Source organism: Sparus aurata, chromosome 7 (genome assembly GCF_900880675.1).
Source record: "Sparus aurata chromosome 7, fSpaAur1.1, whole genome shotgun sequence".
NCBI classification, from domain to species: domain Eukaryota; kingdom Metazoa; phylum Chordata; class Actinopteri; order Spariformes; family Sparidae; genus Sparus; species Sparus aurata.
Window position 1 is genome coordinate 25,333,850 of NC_044193.1, and position 25,457 is coordinate 25,359,306.

The 25,457-nt window shown below is 40.4% G+C and overlaps 4 protein-coding genes across 6 annotated transcripts; 2 read left to right on the top strand and 2 right to left on the bottom strand.

Moving 5' to 3' along the window:
- The first annotated feature begins 1,415 nt into the window (after positions 1-1,415).
- Positions 1,416-10,000, top strand: LOC115585242 (solute carrier family 35 member E2A). The gene is made up of 9 exons (XM_030423476.1): positions 1,416-1,723; positions 2,469-2,931; positions 3,652-3,787; positions 5,332-5,459; positions 5,561-5,681; positions 5,759-5,812; positions 5,907-5,979; positions 6,257-6,402; positions 7,636-10,000. The coding sequence occupies exons 2-9, from the start codon at positions 2,652-2,654 to the stop codon at positions 7,862-7,864; spliced, it is 1,167 nt and encodes a 388-aa protein (XP_030279336.1). The 5' UTR covers positions 1,416-1,723; positions 2,469-2,651; the 3' UTR covers positions 7,865-10,000.
- Positions 10,001-10,974: 974 nt separating this feature from the next.
- Positions 10,975-15,922, bottom strand: LOC115585243 (solute carrier family 25 member 45-like). Of its 2 annotated transcripts, XM_030423477.1 has the most exons (8): positions 15,798-15,922; positions 15,574-15,647; positions 15,281-15,337; positions 14,223-14,266; positions 14,066-14,137; positions 13,767-13,955; positions 12,112-12,346; positions 10,975-11,673 (listed from the first exon to the last, which is right to left on the bottom strand). In XM_030423477.1, exons 3-8 carry the CDS (start codon positions 15,315-15,317, stop codon positions 11,393-11,395), a joined length of 858 nt encoding a protein of 285 aa, XP_030279337.1. In that variant the 5' UTR covers positions 15,318-15,337; positions 15,574-15,647; positions 15,798-15,922; the 3' UTR covers positions 10,975-11,392. The 2 variants fall into 2 exon arrangements, with proteins under 2 accessions (XP_030279337.1, XP_030279339.1); XM_030423479.1 differs by lacking the exon at positions 14,066-14,137.
- Positions 15,923-16,893: 971 nt separating this feature from the next.
- LOC115585244 (solute carrier family 25 member 45-like) lies at positions 16,894-20,607 on the bottom strand. 2 transcript variants are annotated; one of them, XM_030423481.1, is made up of 7 exons: positions 20,326-20,607; positions 19,825-19,881; positions 19,694-19,737; positions 19,542-19,613; positions 19,241-19,429; positions 18,508-18,742; positions 16,894-17,954 (listed from the first exon to the last, which is right to left on the bottom strand). In XM_030423481.1, the coding sequence occupies exons 2-7, from the start codon at positions 19,859-19,861 to the stop codon at positions 17,674-17,676; spliced, it is 858 nt and encodes a 285-aa protein (XP_030279341.1). In that variant the 5' UTR covers positions 19,862-19,881; positions 20,326-20,607; the 3' UTR covers positions 16,894-17,673. The 2 variants fall into 2 exon arrangements, with proteins under 2 accessions (XP_030279341.1, XP_030279340.1); XM_030423480.1 differs by having other exon boundaries at positions 19,825-20,607.
- A 568-nt stretch (positions 20,608-21,175) lies between these two features.
- On the top strand, positions 21,176-24,318 carry mad2l2 (mitotic arrest deficient 2 like 2). Its single transcript, XM_030424169.1, has 8 exons — positions 21,176-21,530; positions 21,922-22,040; positions 22,148-22,219; positions 22,312-22,412; positions 22,524-22,618; positions 22,918-22,991; positions 23,162-23,254; positions 23,434-24,318. The coding sequence occupies exons 1-8, from the start codon at positions 21,491-21,493 to the stop codon at positions 23,470-23,472; spliced, it is 633 nt and encodes a 210-aa protein (XP_030280029.1). The 5' UTR covers positions 21,176-21,490; the 3' UTR covers positions 23,473-24,318.
- The last annotated feature ends 1,139 nt before the right edge of the window (positions 24,319-25,457 follow it).

Genomic DNA, 25,457 nt, shown 5'->3' on the forward strand with positions numbered 1-25,457 from the left:
CATTATCATGTAGGTGTTAATAATCAGTTAACACTTAATAATCCGTCTGTAAAAGTTTTAGAAATCACACGGTTATCAAACAATATAATTTGATTGATTTCAACAGTTCTGTAACAAATACTCTACTATCATTGTTACAGTTTTTTTTTACACTGAAAACTCTTCACACAGTCAGAACAGCTGCAGTCAGTGTGGATTAAACCGTGGGTCACTTTTCATTGCTTCAACACAAACTGGATTCAAATGCAATGAACTGTTTTCTCACTCAAGCTCAAACACAACCAACTCTGTATTCACATTTCACGTTTCAGACATACTGGCATACACGCTATTCTCAAAACTGTGAAATCTTCATAAAAAAATAAAAAATAAAAAAAAACTCCACATAACAAAAGATTAGTGTTATTAGCCACATTCTGCATTTGCATCTTAGAATAAAATAAAGACAATACAACTGCATAAACTCCAACTCAGACACGCTGACTGTCAAACCAGTGAAGCTTAATCCACAACAATTTTGTAATCATATGGTGTTTGGTTTTACAGCTCATCTCAGGACGGTGTCACTTTTCCTTCAATCTTTCTCTCCATTCTTCATTCCTACAGGGGAATTTTTTTTTCTCATGGAAATGAAAGTTTGTAAATACCGGACACAGGATCATATGTCCCTCTTGGATGCACAGAACGAAAGGGAATGTCAAAACACTCCCAGGTGTATTGTATAGAGGAGACGTGGGTGTGACGTGGACAACAACTTGGCCAGATGCAGAAGACAGGGTGGACTAGCACTGTTGGATGTCTTTACTTGTTTGCTCTCCCAAAGAAGTGTCTTGTGAATGTGCATAGTTGTATATTGCATCACCAGGAACATTGCTTTTGTTTCATCTTGTGCACAATTATTCTATGCAAAGAAAAAAGAAACTCTTGTTAGTCATTTTTACATTCATTGAAGAGTATTTACTCCCCTCTAGTGGTCGAGTGGAGAACTACAACATAGATTTAATACAGCGCCCATTTACTTCATTTATCTATTTTTTTATCAACAATGAACAATGGAAATTTACTTTTTTTTTAAAGAAATAAAAATACCACGCTGCCAGTATCCCACGGGTTCCTGAAGGTATCTTTTTGAGAACATCTATTGTGTCTCGTGGCAGCTGCGTAAAGTAAGAATCACCGGAAACGCAGCGATCGTATCATGTAAAATAAAAGCATGTATGTATTTTTTGTTTTGTTTTGCTCTGGTGAAAGTCACTAGATGAGAACAAACCGTCACTCACAATTAAATATATAATTTTAAAAGAAATGGCAATTATGACGTTAAAATAGATTTAATTCAGGGTTAGTGGTGACTTTGTTTCAACAATGGAAGTTTTAATTTGAAGCTCTGTCATTTGCACTCGGCTGTAGTTCGACGCTGGCTTGTCGCTGCGACTTTATTGTTTTTTTAGCAGCCACGTCTCAGGTGGGCAGACATGGACAGTCCGGATAGATAGCTACATATGCGTGTGTTGGAGGTGCAGCCTCAGTGAACACTTCCTCTTGTTGTGTAGCATGACGTATAGCACAGCTGCCTTTGTTGCTTCCTCTCGTTTGGGTCCCATGCCCGTGGCTAACGTCAATGTTGAACTTCCTCTTTAACGAGGCTCGCTGCTGTGTCGTTGACCGGCTGGGTTTAACGGTGTTTTTTAGTCTTTACTCAGCCACCCGGATTCAAAGACAGGTAAGAGTTCCTCTTTCTCAACTACATTAGGAGTTTACATGTCACCCTGAAACCCTGTCTTCTTGCGAGAAGAAGCTAGCAACACAAAACTTAAAGTGTCCTCTGTGTGTGTAACGTATAGTTAACGTTCCATTGATTTGTTGTTGTTAGCACTTGAGACCAAAGCTACGGACCTTTGTACATACTTAACACACCACAGAACACGTTGAGACTCCAGGGACGTGCCTGGTTCACGTATAATAACTGGTTTCTCTTCAGCAACATGCACAGTTTTGGCTCAAGCCACTGCTGCCTTGCACACGAGGAGCTGCTGTAGTAGAGTTTGTGTGAATTGAGAATGCAAAACAGTGATTGTAACTAAGTGTTTGTAGCATCAGCCTAGTGTTACTGTCAGTAGCATATAACCTAACACAACAGAGCATAGTGAAGAGTGAGTATGGATGTCAATACTAAATATGCATGGTTTTAGTAATAATAAATAATACTAATCCTAATATTAACACATTTATTTTATATAGCACTTGTCAGGGTGCAGAAAGACACTTAAAATGTTAAAAAGCAGAATGATTAAAACAACACACTAAAAATTAAAGTTAATTAATTTGAAAAGCTGTTAATGGTGGATGAGCACTGACTATAAGTTTGATTAAAAGGATAAGTGAATTTCCAGTGTAAATACCACACTTTTCCTACTGTTGATCTCTGGTGTGTCATGTGACAGAAAATTATTCTTGGTCTTCACCAGCCTCTGCAGAACTGGGGACACCAGGACTCAAAGCATTTGCATCCTTTACTGTAAGACTGAAAGCTGGATCAATCGCCAGACCAATTAGAGGATGGAGTGACATTTTAAGCTCTCTTCAACCCCCTCACCTCCCTCCCATCACCCACCTGTGGGGCCCCTGGGGGCCCTCAGGCAGCGGACGAGATGCCAGGCGGCAGGCAGTCTGCCAGGCACTCGTTGTGGCGCCTCATGTCACCTTTCAACACCCGCCAGGAGCGAGTGGTGCTGGCCCGCAGCGAGAGCCTGCCAGGGGAGCAGGTGCTGAAGATCACGGTTACAGAGACGACGGTTATCGAGGCAGAGTCAGGGGTGTGGAACTGGCGCTCCATGACCTACCTGGGCTTGTGGTATTTCTTCAGTTTCTGCACGCTGTTCCTCAACAAGTACATCCTGTCGCTTCTGGAGGGGGAGCCCAGCATGCTGGGTAAAAAAAAAAAGAATACTACATTTCTTATCACACCATACCAGTGTTTCTGCAGGTTTTATCTCTAAAGCACACCATGAGTGTTAAGATTGACTTCCTTCTTTTCAGACATGAGAAACAAGTTCCAGAAACATTAATTTCAATGCGGAACTTTTGATAGTTTTGTCTTCATGCAGAGATGATTTTTGAATAATGATGTATTTAGGGACACTTCAATGCCCAGAACTTGCCAGGTGCCAAACATTGAAAAGCAAGAATCAACCAGGTTCAAATGATTTTTTCCATGATGAGCATGTTTTGTTTTTCTTCTGAAATAACAAATTTAGATGTATCAAATTTGTTCACTGTGATGGATTTCCTAACTCGTGCATTTTATGTCGCTGCAAGTTGATTTCCGTTGACCACTGAAATGAATGAAAAGTCATGTCTGCGCTTGAAATATCCAGTGCTTTCAGCAGAAGCTGTACAACAGCAGATTTTAAGGACCAACTTGATAAGCAAACACTCTGATTGTTTTTTTAGTGGCCGCGTGATCCCTGAGATTACGTTATCATGTGATCATGTGAACCACACGTACGTACAAGTACGTTTACTTTTGTTGGTCTTGCTGTGAAAGAACAAAGTAAATGTCAATATTAGCTCACCATTGCAGTTCTAGTTGGCAAAGTTAATCTTTATATTCATGCTGTAGGTGTGCGTTGTCTTTCTTATGCTTCCCAGGTGCCATTCAGATGCTCTCCACCACTGTCATAGGCTGCATAAAGATGTTAGTGCCCTGTTGCCTGTACCAGCACAAGTCCAGAACCGAGTACCCGCCCAACTTCATCATGATCATGCTGTTTGTTGGACTCATGAGGTGGGTCCCCGCCCTTTAGGAATATTTATCTGTAGATCAACAAGTGAACACCCACTTTTAGAACCAGTTCTGTAAATGTATTTTCCATCCTCCCCTCCCATTGTTGTTCAGGCATAACAAGTTTTAAGGCCAAGGCCAAGCCAACCAACTGTAAGGTGAATCAAGACCATAACACACTGATTCAGAACAATAAAAACAAATCGAAAGCAGGAAAAAAGGCAAAGGTACAAGACTGTTCATAATTATTTAAACAGTGAAGGACTACTCTTCCGTTAAACCATCATGAATCGTGTCAAAAACGGAAATCATGGATGCTCTTAGTTAAATGTAACATCAATGATCTGATCATGGTGGCGGTAACTCGCTAGCCATCATGGCTATTTTGGATGCATCTCCATGGTAACAGTGAGCTCAACCAATTACAGACGTTGCTGTTACACCTGAAGTAGTGGAGAACTTCCCAGTGACAACATATACAGATTTATGGCTTCTACAGGTGCATATATCATAGTTTCACAATCTCATAGCTCATCGTAAGTCTATTTTGAATTATGGCCTATAATCAACATCCTCGGTTTACAATATGAATGGGATTTTCACTTCTGCAACCTCGCTGTTGAATTATGCAAAGTTCGTCATGATAAGGGGTGTCCTCATCCTCGATTCGATTTGATTCAATTCTATCTTTTTTTTTTTCATGCCAATTTTAGACTAGTCTAATCTAGGATCATTGGTTATATAACTTTTTAATTCTTATTTCAAAAGATGGTCTACATGATGTAGTGGGTAATCTCCTTTATTCGTTTGCAATGTACCACACTAAGGCCTTATTGTCAAAATTAGATAATCTGTATTATCAGTGTAAATGTAACAATAAGTCTAGAATGTAGAGTGCACACTTTATATAGTGTGCTGTGATGGTCATGTAGCTCTGTGTTGCTTTGGATAACTAGCGATCTGTCATTAAGGCCACTAAATCTTGTGGCTCAGACCTCCAATAACTTTTCCTTCACATTATCATGGAGAGTCAAAATCAAATATCACAATATTTTTGGCCAAATACCTTTTTTTTTAAATCAATAATGTAAAATATTGTAGGGATGAGTTTTGGTATTTTGAACAAAATATCAACATAATGATATTTTTGATCGATAATCATCTGTAATGTGGCTATAACGATTAAGTGGGTGAAGGAATATAGAACAAGTAGAAGAGTCTGATGAGTTCAGAAAATGACATCACTTTACTGTACTGCAGAAGACAACGCACACTTGATGATGTAACAATATCCAAAGATGAAACATAGTCCGATATCATGATATCAGTATAATACTGATGTATTTCCCTGCTCTGCTCTGCTGCTGAAGGTTTTACTTGCAAAGACACCCCTTGTGTTTGTTGGTAAATCACCAGAATGGAACTGGTGGCTTAGAAGAAAGTAGCACAGACTTGGATGGATTTACACATGCTGATGCAAGCTCAGTGTTAATGCTTTGTATTACCAAAAGTGCAGTATTATTAAAATCTTTGCCTCCATTTGTCAGGTTCATAACAGTGGTCCTGGGCTTGGTGAGCCTGAAGAACGTGGCGGTGTCTTTTGCAGAAACAGTGAAGAGCTCGGCGCCCATCTTCACCGTCATCATGTCCAGGCTGATCCTCGGAGAGTACACAGGTACATAACACACTGACGTACTAGAGGGTTAAAACTGCGTTGTAGGTGTTGGGATAATTGGCCGGCTGACTCTTTGTTTTGCGTGTACTTTCCACCTGCAGGGCTGTGGGTGAACATGGCCCTGTTCCCGGTCATGGTTGGCCTGGCTCTCTGCACAGCCACGGAGATCAGCTTCAACATGCTCGGCTTCTCAGCCGCTCTGTCCACCAACATCATGGACTGGTACTGCAGCACTCAGCACAGCTATTCCCTCAGCAGTGTGGTGCTTCTGATGTTTGACCCTTTGTCTCTTATCTCAGTTTGCAGAACGTATTCTCCAAAAAACTGCTAAGTGGAGACACATACCGTTTTAGGTAAAATGACTGTGAATTCTCCTATTATAAATGTAACGTGACATAATTTAAAGCACCCAGACACTTGTTATAAAACTCTGTTGATTTATTTCAGCCCTCCTGAACTGCAGTTTTATACGAGTGCAGCAGCAGTCATCATGCTTATCCCTGCATGGGTGTTCCTCCTGGTAGGTCAACGCACAGCTTCTACAGTTATTATTGTATCGAGTTATGTTAAGGAGAATTATGTACGTAAAGTTGGTAGTTATTAAATGAATAAGAGCTGTATGATACCAGCAGTTGCTGTCAGATGTTGGACAATATAGTAACAACACTGACAAAAGAAAACAGGCTGGAAACTGTAAAACAGATTACAGATAACAGATACAGAACGTGGCAGGACCGAAGGTCAAGGTCGAGGTTGTTGATGTTGATGGTTGTTGTGCTCCGTCTCCATGTTTCCAGGACATCCCAGTGATCGGGAAGAGTGGGCGGAGCTTCATCTTCAGTCAAGACATGGTCCTGTTGCTGCTTTTCGACGGTGCCCTGTTCCACCTGCAGAGCGTCACTGCGTACGCTCTAATGGGACGGATTTCTCCCGTTACCTTCAGGTAGGAGACAGGCACAAAACCTATTTCTAACATAATTCTTAATTTGCAGTGAAGCAGTTGACAACCCTCAGGTGTACCACTTAATTAAGTTAGATTGCCTAGTGCTGAAGGCAATCTCTTTAATCTCCAGCACAGTTGAGTTCTTGCTAGCGTTTGTCAGCATGGTAGAAATAGCTTGTGCTGCTGCTATCATGAAGGGGAGTTGAAAGGTACTTGGGAGTACGACTGTGTACATGAAAGAGTTTCAGAAAAGGCCTCTTGTGGCCCCAGGGAGAGATGACATCAAGTCTGTGGCTGAAGACGACAAGTTTGAAAATGAAAAGTACCTGGGGGTTTGAGGTTTAAACAAGCTGAACCTGCCAGGCCTCAGGCCAGCTTTTCTTAACTGTTGAGACTCGTGGCTTAAGGCTCCATGAACCACTGCTCACAACTTTGGACTGTTACATCGGTAATGTAGGGATCAGGATTTGACAAGCAAGTGCATGGAATAAGAACAACTGATATTTTGGGTCCTGTTGAGCCGATTTTGATGCCTTTTTAAAAATAAATAAATATAAATAAAAAAATAACAAAATTGACATTTGAACAATTGGTGCTGAACTCTGCTGTGAAAATGTTCAAGCCTTTGGATTAAACTGAAATCTGCTGCTTCTGATGTCGAAACCACCACATGTGGCACCAACAGTCATTCTGTGTTCAGAGTCATGTGAAGTGCACATTAGGCTCGTTCAGATGCAGAGGTGTCAGACTGAAGATGTGAAAGGACAGAGGTGAGGCGTGAGCCATTACACTAAAAGACTTGATTCCTTTTTGAAGACATTTTCAGATTCACTGTGATTTGCACCTCCAAAGAATACCATTATCAACTGCTGTCAATGTGAATAAACATCTATAAATCTGTTTTGAAATCTTTTTTTTTTTTTTTTAAAGATGAACACTCCTCTTACTTCAGAGCTTTTCTGTGAATAATGCTGTTTTTAAGTTTCCTTCCTTGTCAAAGTCATCCAGAGGTTGTTGCCTGTACATCTGTGGAAACGATGCAAACCAGAACTAAAAAATAAAAATACCCATGATATGGACCCTCGTGCTACTGTCTGTGAAAGTTGTTACAGTGACCAGTTTAAAACAGGTGTCTTCACCATGTTTCTCGTTACAGATAATATTTTGTTCAGGCTGGGAATTGTATTAATTTGATGTTGATTCCAACAGTAATAGCCCTCATTTCTTCCTTAGTGTTGCCAGTACTGTCAAACACGCCCTGTCGGTTTGGCTGAGCATCATCATCTTCAGCAACGAGATCACCATCCTCAGCGCCTTTGGCACGGTCCTTGTGTTCATCGGGGTCTTCTTGTACAACAAAGCCAGGCAGATGCAGAGGAAAAGCTTACAGGCCATGGCTGCTGAGCAGAACCACAAGGCACTACTGCAGGACCAGGACTTTCAATCCTCTCAGTCTCACTGAGGACTCAGCACTAGAGACTGAAATGCTGCCTAAAGTTGGATCAAGGTATTAACAGAATTCAGGCTGTCAGGAAAAGATGGCTCTATATTTGTTTGTCCTTCACCATGCACACCACTCATGTTTATGTTTCCCTGTTTACACTTAGTGTCACTGTCATGTCTTAAAGTCTGTTGAATGGCTTGGTAAAGGTCAGTGCTTGTTTAACAAAGCCATCACGAGTCCTGTAGAACAATATACAGTATTTTTCAGTCCCTAACCTGTTAACATAATTTCACTTTAAGCATCGTTGATCCTTTGTTTCGTCTGTGAAAAGTCAGTAAAAGGAGAAGCTCAGGGTGTCCTTCAGCTCTGTGAAGGAGGTGACTTCTGTAAGCTTTTTGTCTTACATTTGCATTCCATAGTGTGCTGATTTATCTCTCATCTGTGGTACAGCTGCTTCTGAATGTATGCTATTGTGAATATCTGTAAAGGTGTAGGATTTTAATGGTGTGACCCACACTGTATTATACAACTTTAAATTGGTCTTGATTGCCTCAGAATATAAGATGTAAAGAGGGCCGCAGTGCCTGAGATGGGAGCTTGTGGGGGCTCGTCCAGCCAAAGCTTAGACTAGCCGTTTGACACATCTTTTTAAACAATGTGTGGAACACTTAAAAGCCACATACTGCATTCTAGGAATGCTCATCGTCTATCACGAACTGTGGGTATAGGTGGGGTTTATGTACCTGCCTTTTCTTCTCGTTTTTTTCTTTGTAAACTGCATGCTGGATGGCAAACCTGAACAGGAAAAGAGCCTCAGAGAATGAATGGAGTGATGAGCTGCTGTATGTTATATACTTTCATAATCTTGGGGGGGGAAAAAGGTTCATGACCACTGGGGTTTTATTTTGGTTGCTTGGCCCATCGGCTCTGTTGCTTTTGTCTGCCAGGCAAAAGATCAAACAGGTTTTAAACAAACCCCCTAAGGTTGTAAAATAGGAAGGTGAATTTGTCAAATGTTACACAAGCAGCCACCAGTTTACAAACCAAATAGCTGGTTCAACTTTGACCATCTGTACTCATTGTACTTGAGGGGTCAGAAGCAACATGAGCTCACATTTTGGTTCCACTGGTTTAGGTGCTGATTGCCTGACTGTTCAGGTTTCTCACTCTGTTGGATCTACTTTCAGCAATGTCATAACGGTGACTGCAAAACCAGTGGGTCGAACAACGAAACATAAAAACCCACCAAATAAGAAAACAGCTGTAGGATTTCTGTAAAACCAATGACACTAATGAAATTGTCAAATCTATGACTTAAACTGTGGTTGTTGTTGCTACTACTAGCTTCCCATGAATGACTTCATGAGTTCAGACGTACAGCCTCAGCTCCTGTGGTGAATGTGAACTTTCCTCCACAGATGCCTTTCTGTCATAGCAACAAATAAGTACCATTTTGTCAGCTGCATGGTGCCTATAATCCAACAAATACATGAATCGTATTCTCACTATACTGCAACAGCCATACTGCCTCTAATGCAGTCTGGTCCAGGCTTCTTGACTGATTTTTATTATGTTGTGAGGTCAGTGACTGACAAAGTCCATCAGGTGTCTGATAGAACTAATCTGTGTTAATCATTCCAAGTCTCACAGATAAGTGCTTGATTATGATTTTAATGTTCTTCTATTGCTGCAGTGCCTCAAGAAGCAGTCTTTTATTTTATTTTTCGGACACATTTTGAGCCCACACTTAAACATCTCTTGAACCGAACCAAAAGAGCTGTGTGACTTGAAAATTTTCCTTAAACATGTGCTCATTATACCTGGTTGATGTTTCTCAGTCAAGTGCTTATAAATTCAAGGTGTGGGCATACATTTAATATTAATTCCCAACAATTCTATCCATAATCTTCCATATTAAGTCTCGGTAATGCTGCTTCAAGAGGCAAGTTAGAACATGTAGAGTTTTTCCATGTATTTGTATTATCAGAGGTTTTTAAAGTGGAAAGCGTGGAGGCAGGATGGGGAGTAGTCATGAACTGTGTATTTGGGAACGTGCAAATCAAGGATGTAAAAATATTCATTAAGAAGAGTCTTTAGCGAGGATGTAATGATGTTTTGATGAGACTGCAGAGAATAAAATACTTTCTCTTCAGACATTGTGGAAGCTTATTTTGTATTTGGAGTGGTCAGTTAGTGCTGATTAACATGCACACCACTATCCTTGTTTTGGGAACTATCCTTACTTAACCTGCATTATGTATCCCATTTCTCCTATGTGTACACATGTAAACAACACACTTTTTCACTCTTGACCTTCAAATTCTGCATTATCTGACTTGTTGATGAAGGTTCTCATTCATCAAGTGCTGTAATGTAGCCAACTGGACCTGCTTCAGTTACCTACGATACAGCACTTCGAAATAGCTGACTTGTTGAAGCACAAAAAGCTGTTAAGATATTTGAAACAACCTCCTTAGTGCAGCACAATATTCACCTAGATTTACGTTTCTGGCTATCAGGTGTATGCAATGCCCATATTTACCCTCCTAGCTCTATTTTTTGTCTCCCTGAATTCTTGAGCAGAACATTAAGCTGTTTGCAGCTAAAATGCTTCACTATGTGCACGATTACAAAGACTGTTAACATGTCAACATTTAGCTGACAACATCTGGAGACTTGCTGATCTTTACCTAAAGGTCACACAGAGTAATGTTCCACTTACTGGTAAAAGACGCAGTATGTTTATGTGACCTACAAGTGCAGTTTCTAGTGGTGCCTTTACTAAAATGACGATGCACCCCTCACAAATAACTCTTAGTATTCTCAGTAATTATTTTATCTTGAGAAAATTAACTTTGTCAGCTCGATCAGAGAGAATCAACCTGTTGCCACAAGAAAAGAAGGGTCATCAGATTACCTGGAAATGTTGTAGGTCAAAGTAAAGTGTGATCAGATGATCATGACACTGGTTTTGGAATTCTGTATAATTGTGCAATGATTGTCAGAAAACACAAGTTCTCCCATTCTCCCACGAGACAGCCTTTCGTAAATTAACCCGTCCTCACAAGAAACCAAATGATTTTGACCTCGAGATTACGGCATGAGAAAATTATTGAAAGCAAGGCCATTCTCGGCTTCTGTAGAATTGTTTATTTATATGGAAGCCGCTTTCACAGTGATAAAATGCTTTTATATTTAAAAAAAAAAATAACTATTGTGAAAACTTTCAAAATGTTTACGTTCACATTTCCTCTTCTTCACTCATAAGCGTTTCAAGTCACAGGAGACTCTGCTGGAGATGATTTTGAACATTTTCATCACACAAATATCCATAATAAAGTGTGCTGAGGTATCTGACACTAGCTGTATTAGAGTTGACTTATTCCATTCAGGCTTTTAAAAAAGTTTAAAAACAGTATGTCTGATTGAATATTTTAAAAAAACTAAAAGTGTATTTGTGTATTTTGTGTATTTAAAGTCAAATGTCCAAACCACGGGAAGACCTGCTAGTTTGCAAGAAAAGGAGTGTCACTGTCAACAGCGAGGTCATGTTGCCGGTGGACAGAAGAGCCTCATCAGACTCTCGTAGCTGAGGAAGGTGACAGCGTTGACGGGGAAAGCCCTCAGACTGTTCAGGAGGAGGCCTTTGAAAAAGACCCTCACTCCCTCCTCTCTGACGCTCACTCTCATGCAGTGGATGAACCCGCTGTACACTCGGCCGCCGGCCCCCGACATCTGCAGCCGAGCTTTCACCACATCCATGGGCGTAGCGAAGGCCCAGGTGATCACACCTGCCATGCCACCAGCCATCAATATTGCAAATGTACCTGAGGACAAAAAGGTTTGGTGCATAATGTAAATATGTTAAGTCATGTATGTACTTAAGAATTATGTTAAGTACCACAATAAACCAAGCTAAACTAAAACCAAACTTTCTCCTGAACAGCAGTTAACAAAAGCTCTGTCCAGCTTACGTTGATCAATGAGGTTTCTTTATGGAAATCTGTTTCACCCAGAAAAAGGACAAAACTCACAGTAAATTATTCTAGAATACACAAAAGTGCGCGTTACTAAAAACGCGAGATACTGAGTAAATAGGTAATATATGTATTAAAATAAGGAGATTTACTAAGTAAAGATTTACTTGGATCTGAAGTCCAACTTTAGTATCTTATAATAGTCTTGAATCATTAAAATGTGTCATCTTATGATCTCTACTTAAGTATCTCTCGGTATTCTCATATTATCAAAGGAAACTGGCTGACCTGGCTCTTTGCCAGTCTCAGTCAGAGCCTTTCGAGTGACCTCGTAAGGCAGAAAGTAGAGTCCATAGCAGGGTACGTCCCTCAGGGCGAGGGCCAGCCCTCCTCTGTACAGACCCCTGGGTCCCTCCTCCCTCAGGATGACTCCAACACAATGAATGGGTCCGCGGTATCGTTCCGCTGTTGTTTGACCCTGCAGACGCACCTTCACCAGGTCGATGGGTGCACATACAAACACCTGAGAGCAGATCAAGTTAAAGGGTCAGTCCACCCAAATTATAACTAGACTATATCTGCATAGCATTCATACAGCAAAAGTAACACAAAGTGCGTCACACAATGAAAACAGTCATTCTCAGCTAACACTTAGATCCATGACATAGTATCTGAAAGACTTATGGGCCGATTTCCCATAAATTGCACCTCAAGTAGGGATGGGCATTTCAAGCAGAACTATTTGATAATCACAGGGAACTAATCGATTAATCGCCCCCCCTGCCGCCGCAGCAGCAGCATAGACAGAAAGAGACCCACGAAAACCCTCACCTTCAACGAAACTGATGGGGAGCATGTCTTCGGCAATCATCTTTGAAATGAGGGACGCTGTTTGCTCCGCGCGTCTGGCATCACATGTTCTTCGTCTAGTAGTGAGATAGCTGGCCATTGACTGTTGCTGTGACGACGACAGGCCTCCACTTTCTATCGGGTGCTTCGCTCTCATATGACTGTGCATGGTTGACGTAGACTTGTGATATGCAAGCTTTGCCTCGCAGAGATTACACTGCACCTCTGTTTCATTTGTTTTTTTGAAATAGCTCCACGCGGAACTTTTTGACGGCTACAGCACTCTCTCCATGGCTCCGGCTTGTTTCTTCTTCTACGGTGGCATCTAACGTCAGCCCATCACACAGTGTATCAAATGCTATACTGCCCCCTTGCGGAAGGCGCCAGTAAAACAAAGGAATATTTTTTTTCAGACATGATTTACTAATCGATTATTTATGATTTAACGACTATTCGAATAATCGAAAATCATTGCCCATCCCCAACTTCAAGTATAGTATTCATGGTTTTCTTAGAACAAATCCTAATATTTTGGTGCCCCCTGACTTAGTTTTTCAGCCAAGACATTTCCCTGAAAGGCAACAGGCGGTCTCTTTACAAGTGGCCCAGTGAAAAACAGACAGCAGACCTCCAGAGGAGGTTCTGATTGTGAACAGGAACAAAATACTGTGCCAATAAGAAGACTGTCACCATGGGTGATTGCTGAACTTTTGATTTTCATGAACCCTTGGCCTCTCCACGCATGCCTGTCTCAGGTCAAAAAATATTCTTAACCCAGTTCTGACCATGACTTTTGTTTTGTGGGACTGCAACCTCTTGAGGGCAGTAGCACTCTACATTTTAAGTCTAATTTTCACACAACATCTTTAAATGCTCCTTAGAGGTCTCTAAAACAAGGAATAAAACTATAAAAAACTACAAATTATTTGCTGTTCTCTCTGTGAATGAAGCGGCTTAACACCCTGAGAGTGGTCAGTTTCAAAGCATGTGTTGTCCTTAAGAGCCCTAACAGTCATCATGCCTGTAATATCTGCACCTATGATCCTGCAGCGGGATTTGGATGAAACCAGCCAGTGAACGTCAGGTGTTCTTACCTGCACCAGGCCTGAGAAGCAGCCGGCTGTGAAGATCTGTGCAGCAGTGGCTGGTTTGCCTTGACTTCTGTCACTGCGCTGAGACTGAGTGAGGTAATCTAAAGCATTACTGTAACTGCCAAAGACAACGGAATTGACGAGGCCTGTGGTCATCACCGGAAATGCCATGCCCTTGAAGAATCCACGGAGCTGAAATGATAAACAGATAATCATGCACCAATCCTCTCTCCCCTGTGATCTCTAGTGGAGACTGAGTGTTAATACAGTGATTTCTGGTGAAACAGCTAAAGAAAACCTACCCCTTCATGAGAGTATGTTTTAGCAACACAGTGAAATATCCCTTTATACACAGACTGGGCCTGCAGGCGCACCTACCAGTGAAACATGAGGAGTCAAAAATACTAGTTTAGCGTATTAGACATTAGACAGTTAATGTTTTTCAGAGTGTTTTACAACCTTCACGGTGTCTATTGGATGCCCAACTGCCACTCCCGCTGCACCTGCAATAACCAACAAGGAAATGTAAATTCTCCACATATAAAAACTACAAATACTACCAGTGGTTCCCCTACATACAAATAGCGGCTGATAAAAACTGACTGCCGCTGCTGAGGAGGAGGAGAGGAGGCGGGGGGGAGAGGAGAGTGTTTTATCTCTGACGTTATATCATTTTGCGCTATGGACGCTTCGTATCTCAGTCAATTAACACACCTGCGAGCAAAAGCAAGTCAAACAAAGGAAAGGAGACGAGAGGACTCTGTCTCATAACTTTAGAGTCTTTAAGTTAATTTTTTTCTTGCTACGGACGCTTCATAAAAGGGATTCAGGATTCATAGAAGATAACCATGGATTTAAGTTATTTCATCATTGAATTAAAGTTAAGTAAATCAGCACTGTTTGATAATGCTAATTCATTTTAGAAAAAAGGAGAGTTAACAATGAACAATTGGGAAAATGAATAAGTGGACAGTGGATGTAAATGGTCACCCAGTGGGCGATAGGATTGCAAAAAAAGATAACTTGTTTGTCAAATCAAGTCCTGGAGGGTTTGGGGGGACATGACTCCCACATTGTGGAAAAAAAAAGATTTGCCTTGCCAGTTTATCGCTGTAAACACAACTACCAGTGTCGGCAGTATGAATGAAGTTTTTCTTATCCGACAAGGTGTTTGGAGTGTTTGATATTCACCACTACGCTTGGTGTCCTCCTCAAGTCGGTCTTAAGAAAATGTCATGCAAGTTGTCCCATCCAAAGGTGGTATCAGATTTACGCCCGTGCAGATTGACATTTTCAGATGAGTTTAAAATACTGGCTCATCATAACTCATATGTACCTCTGCAGAGTCCCTCTGCATATATAGAGAAAACCTCCAGGATGGCGCACTTTGCAAAATAAACTGGAAGGGTGTGACACCTCCTAAAACCTACAACTTCATCATGGGGCAAACACTGACTACAGTATAACTTATTTACTTTCACAATAACAATTATTATATCATAATATTTTCTTTTTACCTGAAATGCTTCCAGCTATGAATTCCAAAAAAGGCATGACTTCCACAGCTCCACAACCTGCAAAGACCACGTGTCTAACCTGTTATAAAGATAACACCTGAGGATGCAGATTTACAGCAGGCAGCCTACAGAGCGACCTGACTGGTCTGGCAGCCAGGAAAGCCTGTATATGACTGGAGGCAATGTCCAGGTTTAAGGTGTTAATGACACCAAAGTACTATAGAAAAGAAGATTCAACAGTGAAATGTAATTATCGAAACATTTTCCACAACTCGTCATTTGACTTTACCTACCAGTGTTATGCTAGCTTGTCCAGTTGTTGCATTGCGGCACAAAGAAGTTAGCCCGGGGTGACTTTATTCTGAATCTGTAACACATAGCAATGAAAGAGCTGAACTTAACTCACACAAACAGAGGACCAGAGGACATTAGCTTCAGGCATTAACGTGCTCTGCATGCACGGGAAGACTAGCACAAACTAAAAACTGTTGGACATATATGAATGCAATGAATTTACCTGTGTGGCCCTCTCGACTGATGCTAAACTCCTGTTGCTCTCTCCGTCTGTTATCACCGCTTCTCCCTCCATGTTGTCACTTTCTCAGTTTATAGGCACACGGAGCACTTTCAAAATAAACTTCCGTTGTAACAGGATGTAGAACATTTACACTCCCACCAAATTATTTAGTGTTTTTAAAACATAACTCAAAACACCAGAGATTTCCTCATATGAAATGCTCCTTTATTGAACACTAACTTACTGTTTAAACAAGGTAGACAGATTTCTGAAATTAAAACAGGGGGCATTTCCAGTTTGGTGGACATAACAGCACACCATTAGAATATCGTTTGTTGTATGTAATGTTTTTTTTTATATATATCTGATGTTTGTGGATTACCACTACTGCTGCATTGATGTGTATGTGTCATTTTACTGCTGTAGATGTTTAATATTGAGCTCATGTTATATAATGTTGGCTAGTTTGATCTAGAGCAATACATCATATTCTCTGAGATCATGATGTTTGTAGCTTCTCTGTCCTGTGAGAACCACATATCTCTATAAAGTAAAAAAAAAAAAAGAAGAAAAAAAGCTTGTTTTCAGGTTTTTTACAATGTATTATCCAGCTAATCCCAGAGGCATGAGGTCCAAATTTTGGAAGTTTCCTTGGTATTGGAGAAAACACAGAGCCACAGTTTGATATTCCCATATTATGACCATCAGTTTTGCCTCTGATAGACCATTTCATTGGACATGGGTCTATCCTGAGAGGGACGGCTGCGAGGACATCAGGTCATGGCTGATATTTGCTTGTGGATGTTTTGCAGGATACAGGTCTAACCACAGGTGTGACTGGGCATAGTTCATGGCTGTAGGATGCAAATGTATTTAGGTGATCAAGTTCATCATGATTATCCTGCGATCTTAAGAAAACAACATTTCATTTCTTGTGATACATTAACTTATCTCGACAAGCTTTACACTTTTTTCAAGAAAACAATACAAAATAACCTTTTTATCATGTGAAACTATCATGTTGACTTTGCGAAATACTTAACATGCGATCTCAAGATAACGTCATTTGAAAAGAAAGTTACAAGAACGACCATTCTCAGCTGTCACAGTATTGTTTATTTATAAAGAAAATCACTTTTACTTTTTCTGGCCAGTTGACAGGATTAAAATTATTTAAAAAAAAAACAAAAAAAACAACAAAACCAAGCATTACCTTCTGGCAGTTGTTTGCCTCAGCACACTAGTTGAGTTGCTGTTCCTGAGCTATGATGCAGAAAAATGGCCAGAACATTTTTTGCAGAACATTAAAATGTCACTGTTAAACTGACCATTGACCTTTTGGACATAAAATGTAATTGTTCCATCATTTTGTCCTATTAAACATCTCGTACTTATCATATATATCATCAGATGAAGGTCACAGTAACCTCTGACCACCAAAAACTAATCTAGTTAGAGTTGTAATCTAAGTGGACATTTGTGCCGATTTCAAGAAATTCCCTCAAGGTGGTCTTCAGACATTGTGTTCAAGAATGAAATGGTCAAACTGAAAACAAAAACTTATACTGTTTACGTTCACATTTTGTCAGGTCAAATTGAATTGATTTCCAGTAAACATGAGCATCTTAAACCTGATAATCTTCCATCAAAAGACTCAGCTGGAGCCATTTCATTCAGACTTTAAAAAGTTTAAAACAGTATTTCAGGTTCAATAACTTAAAACAACTAAAACTGACACAGTTTCAACTGATTATATTGAAAAAAAACACAGAGAATATCTGAACTACAGTCAATTTGTGTATGTATGGGGAAATTTTCACACCATGGGAAGTCCGCTCAGTTTGTAAAACAAGGCGTGTCACCGTCAACAGTGAGGTCATGTCGCAGGTGGACAGAAGAGCCTCATCAGTCTCTCGTAGCTGAGGAAGGTGACGGCGTTGACAGGGAAGGCCCTCAGACTGTTCAGTAGGAGGCCTTTGAAAAAGACCCTCACTCCCTCCTCTCTGACGCTCACTCTCATGCAGTGGAGGACCCCGGTGTATACTCGGCCGCCGGCCCCTGACATCTGGAGCCGAGCTTTCACCACATCCATGGGTGTAGCAAATGACCAGGTGGTCACGCCTGCCACGCCACCAGCTATTAATATTGCAAACGTACCTGATAACAGAAAGGTTTATACTTTAAATCTTTGAAGTCACGTGTGTTTTTTTTTAGTTTTTTTTGTACTACCAAGCAAGTAGTATTCACTTATTTTTTGATAACACTTATCTGGTAGAATTCAATAGTATAGATAAGCAAATACACATTGTAAGGAAAAAAGAGAAAAGCTTTACATGTCTCCTTTAATACATCTTAAGGACCCTTGGAGCAGCTGAGATGAACCAGGTGAATGGAATCTCCCTGTATGTGTCCGCAAGGGTGACCACCGAGACCCCTGTGGCCCTAACGGAGCTCATTTTTCTGCCTGTCCCTGTCCTGATTGGTCTGCAGTAAATCTGTGTGTATTCATTTCTTATTCTAATGTGATAATATACCGGGGTTGCAAATTTACATACTGGTGCATGCTGTCGCAAATTTGCACTACTGCTGGTTTTGAATAGTTTTCATGCAGAGTATTGTGTCATTTATTTTGTCACGTCCCCAATGAGTGATATGGCACTTCTGGAGTGCTACATCAATGGTGGTCTGTTCTATTGTCTCCAAAACTGACCTGGCTCTTTGCCGGTTTCAGTCAGAGCCCTTCGAGTGACCTCGTAAGGCAGGAAGTAGAGTCCATGGCAGGGTACGTCCCTCAGGGCGAGGGCCAGCCCTCCTCTGTACAGACCCCTGGGTCCCTCCTCCCTCAGGATGACTCCAACACAATGAATGGGTCCGCGGTATCGTTCCGCTGTTGTTTGACCCTGCAGACGCACCTTCACCAGGTCAATGGGTGCACATACAAACACCTGAAAGCAGATCAAGTTAAAGGGTCAGTCCACCCGAATTAATAATTATTATCACTCTATCTAGTTTCAAGCTATGACGGTTATAACAAATCCCTTGAAAAGACTCAAACCAACAAAGACAAAAAACTAACTGACCTCTCCACTGACTGCTATCTTGGTCAAACACATTCTTAACTGACCAAGACTTTTGTTTATTGGTATGTAATAAACATTGCAACCTCCAGTGGCCATCAGTACTTTACACTTTTCTCTGAACTTTTTTCTGGAGCTCTTCCTCAACACCTGCCTTATAGTAGGTGGGAACACACAATACATGAAACTAGAAATAATTTGCTATTCTCTCTGTGATTGAAAAAGTTTCACACCCTGAGAGTGGTCAGTTTCAAAGCATGTGTTGTCCTTAAGAGCCCTAACAGTCATCATGCCTGTAATATCTGCACCTATGATCCTGCAGGGGGATTTGGATGAAACCAGCCAGTGAACGTCAGGTGTTCTTACCTGCACCAGGCCTGAGAAGCAGCCGGCTGTGAAGATCTGTGCAGCAGTGGCTAGTTTGCCTTGACTTCTGTCACTGCGCTGAGACTGAGTGAGGTAATCTAAAGCATTACTGTAACTGCCAAAGACAACGGAATTGGCGAGGCCTGTGGTCATCACCGGAAATGCCATGCCCTTGAAGAATCCACGGAGCTGAAATGATAAACAGATGATCATGCACCAATCCTCTCCTGTGATCTCTAGTGGAGACTCTAGTGGAGTATTTATAGAGTGATTTCTGGTGAAACAACTGAACAGAACCTACCCCTTCATGAGAGTATGTTTTAGCAACACAGTGAAATATCCCATTATACACAGAATAGGCCTGCAGGCGCACCTAACAGTGAAACATGAGGAGTCAGAAAAAGATCATTTTACACATTTACTCATGTTTATCTTTTTTGTGTGTCATGCAACCTTCACGGTGTCTACTGGATATCCAACTGCAATTCCCACTGCACCTGCAATAACCAACAATGGAATGTTACTTTCCCAATACTATTAACTTGTGTAGAAAATAAGACTGAATTTAATTATTTTCTTTTCACCTGAAATGCTTCCAGCTATGAAGTCCAAAAAAGGCATGACTTCCACAGCTCCACAACCTGCAAGACCAAGTGTCTGACCTGTTATAAAGATAACACCTGAGGATGCAGATTTACAGCAGGCAACCTATAGAGCGACCTGACTGGTCTGGCAGCCAGGAAAGTTAATATATGACAGATGGTATGTGTTCAGACTCAAAGGTGAGGGCAAAGCCCTGTTAAACGAATAGAAGTGGAAACACTGAATGGCTGTTTTTCCACACAACTACTATTATAATCTTACCAACCCTGTTATCAAGAGGATTTAATAACTGCATCTTATTTTCCATAAGTCTTTATTTGACTTTAGTGGTGACAACCTGAGCCTGTCCAGTGCCAGCTCAAAGATACATATCGCGTGTAAAAACTGTTAAACTACGCATGTAGCTAACCAGGTTATGTGTGTATTGTTAGTAATACCTCATTAAAAAACTAACGTTTGTTGAATTAGCCCACCCTGCCTACCTTCTGAAACCGTCACCTCATTGTAAGAGTGTCCCCATTATTAGCCCTGTCTTTGCCAGTGTCCACATTCAAAAAGTCAGACTTTGTCCACAGACTTGGAGTGAATCCAATAGTGTTTCAGATGGTCCAACCGTCCATTTTGAGCCCTTTGCAATCACTTAAGGAAAATCCACATTTCTGCAGACCTTTGAGGGAAAAACATTCTAATCACACAGTTTATAAACAACAAAAAAGAACATCATGGAACTCTTACCTGAAACCTCTGACTAAATGTTTGTGTATATATACATTCTGGGATTTATAATTATATAGCTGTATAATTTAAAATGTAAAATAAAAAGTGGAGGTGAAAAAACAATGGTGGTGTGTTCAGGGTGCACCTGACCCATATGACATCACTAAAGGATTTGTGTCCATTTGTTGATACTGCTGCTGAATAAAAAAGCACATTTTTCAAAGTAAATAAATAGATAAATAGTTTTAATGAAATTAAAACAAATAAAATCTGAGGACTACAGTCAGTTACATTGCAGGATGAAATAAATCGAGTGCTGAAGACTAATTAAAATACAATAAAAAAGTCATGGAATGCTGATTGTCGGACTTTGTTTCAGTGATTCACTTTTAACAAAGTTTAACAAATACATGTGGCTGCATTAAACAAAAAAGATGCTTTTTTGGAATTCACATCCCAGTCTGATGTATTGAAGATGTATTTTTGCGTCAATTGTTCAATAAAACTCAAATCAACCTAAAGAATCACAACCTAAAGAACTTAGCTTCGACCTAGAGTGCCTTGAAAGCCAGTTCGACCAAGCAACGTCATCACTAGTGGACGGTAAGCATCTTGTAAACACAGTGACGTCAATGTAATGCGCGTCGAAGCTCTGAGCTTTTGTAACAGAGGGAAAAAGCCGCGGACCGCGTCGTGAAATTAATTATATCCTCAGTTCGTTTTTAAGTCTACATTAGTGTTTTTATTAATTCATCATTAATCTTTGTTAAAACGGGCATTTTTATCTTCCTTTCCCATTTGTTGTCATCTTCGTTCTGCCAACACAAATAGCGTCAAGTCGATAATGAACGCTTGACAGACCGCTGTTGTGCTAACGTTAGCTAGCTAGCAAATTAGCAGTTTCGTTTGACAGCTTTGAGGAAAGGAAATATGACAACTCTAACAAGGCAAGACCTCAATTTTGGACAAGGTAAGACGACCAAACTAACCATTTGCGTAAAACTGTGAACCGTCCGACCTCTTGCCGTGGTTCATAGCCTCTGTGTTGTCAACGAATATCTCGACAAGATCCAGTTGATTTATTGGGCTATTAAATTTGACCCTGCTTATGAGTAGAAAAGCCACGAACATAAATAAGATGAATCATGAATATATTCTGTTTCAATCGGCGTAGCTTAATACAAGTGGGCTGTTTATATCTGTAAATTCTCCCTAAAATTACTTGGTGTACCCTGTATTGTTAAGCCAACATGGAGATACTAAATTGCCGGAAATTTGCATTGAGTTTGGTTGAAACCTGTCATAATACAAGAACTTCTTGCAGAAGATATGTTATTACACCGTTAATTCCTCTTTTCCAGTCGTTGCTGACATCCTGTGCGAGTTCCTGGAGGTCGCTATTCATCTCATCCTGTATGTCCGTGAAGTTTATCCCTCTGGAATATTTCAGAAGAGAAAGAAATATAATGTACCCGTGCAGGTAACACATGAATTTATGTGTAATTACTATTTACCCATAATTGTAAGGCTTACCTATTTGTATCTCTAATACTGGTCTTTTTGTTTTTTTGCTGTGTTTATTTCCAGATGTCATGTCACCCAGAGCTGAATCAGTATATCCAAGATACACTTCACTGTGTTAAGCCACTTATTGAGAAGGTAAGTCCTGACCAGATGTAAATGTAAGGATCAAGTGTCATCTCTCACAGCATTTGTGTGTACACTGCTAAAGTCTTGTGTTTTCCTCCCAGAATGAAGCAGAGAAGGTAGTCGTTGTCATCATGGACAAAGAGCATCATCCAGTGGAGAGATTTGTGTTTGAGATTTCCCAACCAACTCTACTGTCTATCAGGTTTTACCACTTTGTCTTTTTTTTTGTCAATTGATATATATGGCATGCTTATTATGTGGTTGCTGTTCTGGTTATCATGGTCCTTAACTGCCTGTGGTTTTGTTGTTACAGCTCAGACACGTTACTGACACATGTGGAGCAGCTGCTGAGGGCGTTCATCCTGAAGATCAGTGTGTGTGATGCGGTTTTAAATAATAACCCACCAGGTAATCGAACTAATGATTACATAAAGAAAAGTACACGACAGACACATACAACAGACCTGTGAGGCGTAGTTTAGGGTGTGACATTCGTCTGGCTCCTACACAAGTCTCTGAGACAACTGAGCCTTATTGACCATTCAAAGAAGTAAATGACCTCTCATAAGCTAGATGATCTGAAATTTCAGGAAGCAGTGATTGAAAAGCAGTTTGCAGTGACAATGACTTGATAAAGGAGATGCAATACTTGTAAATTATTTCCAGGTGTGAATAGACTTAGTTGTGACCTGTAGTTGTTTTCACAGGTTGTTCCTTTACAGTCCTAGTACACACCAGAGATGCCGCTACACGCAACATGGAGAAGGTTCAAGTCATCAAGGTGAGGTTTTAAAAATAAACCCGACGGATTAACTTGTGATGTAGAACTCCTAATATTAACAGAGTAAACTGTTTATTTATTAATATTATTTTAATCAGCACTAATGATATATAAAAAGTAAATGATTACATGGATGTGTTGGCTCACATTTTTGCTTTTCCCCTGTCAAGGATTTTCCGTGGATAGTTGCTGACGAGCAGGAGGTCCACATGCAGGAGCCAAGATTGATCCCACTAAAGACAATGACATCTGACATAGTAAAAGTGAGCAGAAACATCCCACTCACTGTTCAGTATATCTGGTCAAAGACAAATATCTTAGTCACCAAATTTAAAGCGAGGTTTAACTCTAACTCTGTTATTTCTTTCTTTCTTTCTTAAATTTAATGTCTTTTCACCCAATTTGCTCATACTGATTTCCGATTGTTCTCTGCCTTTGACAGATGCAGCTCTACGTGGAAGAGAGAGCCCAGAAAACGTAATCCTCGCTCTTTAGAAGGAAGTGACTGTCGTGGTGGAACAAAGTGTAAACACATCATACCATTTTGAAACACGTTTTTGTTGATCATCAAGAAGGAAATGTGAGGTGTGCACATTATGCTGCAAGGTAGGACTGAAGGACACAGCTGAAGTTTGATTGAGAATCAAATCTGTTCCAGATTGTTTGGTGCCTTCCTGTGATTTGATTGCAATCCATACAACTATGCATGTACATGCTTGTTTTTTATTGTCATGTATTGTGTTTAAATGCTTTCAGTTCAGATCTTCCGTGTAACACGATGATCCAAATGTAGTTGTTGCACCATGCCAGTAAAGTACAGGGGACATTGAATATACTGGTACAAAAACACTCTTCTACCACCACCAGATTTTACAGCACAAACCACTGGTGTCAGTTTAACCCTCAGCTGTGTGGTACCTTCACTGTAAAACTAACCTCCCTCTGTGTCTCTTTTGCTAAAGCTCCCTAGATGTTGTCTTTTCAGCTGCAGAGGGAGTCCAGAGGTTAGATAATCTTGTTCTGTTTGAAGGACAGTTTTCTTTTCACCCATTTTCATGTTCCACTGAGTCATAGTGTTGGTGAGGAATACAGTGAGAAAGTTTTGGGTGGGTTCCTATGGAATGAAAAGGAGCTTGTTGTGTTTTCTCATGCACATTTACAACATGCAGTAATGATTGTGTCCATTGTGATGTGACAAATTCATAGTTTGGATGGTTTGACAGAAGAAGCAATGTAATTTTTACTTCTGATAATTCATATGTGGAAAATGTAATAAAAACATCAGCAACCTCTGTCATAAGGTTTATTAAAGCAGGAGTTTTTTTTGTATTAGTGTTCTTAGCAATTGATTCCTTTTATTGTTCCAAAATGTAACCTGCTCGGCCAATAGGAGGCTGTTATTTTGACACATACGTTTTCGGCCCTCCCTGACATTAGCTAACTTTCTAAATGAAAAAAAAAAAGATCAGTCATTTAACAACAGCTAATGTTTTCTTAAATTCACCATAACACATCAAACTGCTTTACAGTGTTCATATAACGTCACAGTTTCTCCATTACTTTTAGGTTGTGTCTTTAAAAAATACTGTGCTATCATCATCATTGGCTACAGTTGTTAATGATGAATTTGACTAAAGGTGGACACTCAGTGCTGTTCAGGTCAAGCTAGAGTAAGTTACAGTTGAAACCAGTTTACATACACTGTATAAAAAGACACAAAACCTTTTTTTCCTCACCGTCAGACATTAAGTCAGACTAAACATTTCCTGTTTTACGTAGGTTAAGATTACAAAAATTACGTAGTTTTGCGAAATGCCAGAAATGAGAGAGAACATTTTTAAAACCGTTTTTTACTATTTTCAGTCAGAAATCGTGACATAAGGGTAAAACAGCTGGTGACGCAACCAGGAAATGCTCCAAAGGCTAGACTATCCAATTTAACAACGGTTGATGTGGTTAACAAGGTCTCTCCGAAGGACTCTGAAGACTGCAAAGGCCGGGTCCTTCGATGGATGCTTACCCGGATTTGAGACACAGCATAAGATTACTTTGCCTCTAAACAATTTGGGAAAACCCAAATGATGATGTCATGGCGTTTGGAACCTTCTGATAGGTTAACTGACAACATTTGAGTTAATTACAGGCACACCTGTGGATGTATTTTAAGGCACGCCTCAAACACACTGCTTCCTTCTGTGACATCATGGAAAAATCAAAAGAAATCAGCCAAGATATAAGGAAAAGAATAGTGGACTTCCACAAGCCTGGTTCATCCTTGGGTACAATTCCCAGATGCCTGAAGGCGCCAAGTTCATCTGTTCAAACAACTATACTTGCGTATAAACACCATGGGAATGTCCAGCCATCGTATCGCTCAGGAAGGAGACGGGTTGTGTGTCCCAGAGATGAACGTGCTTTGGTGGGAAATGTGCGTATCAGCCCCAGAACAAAAGCAAACGACCTTGT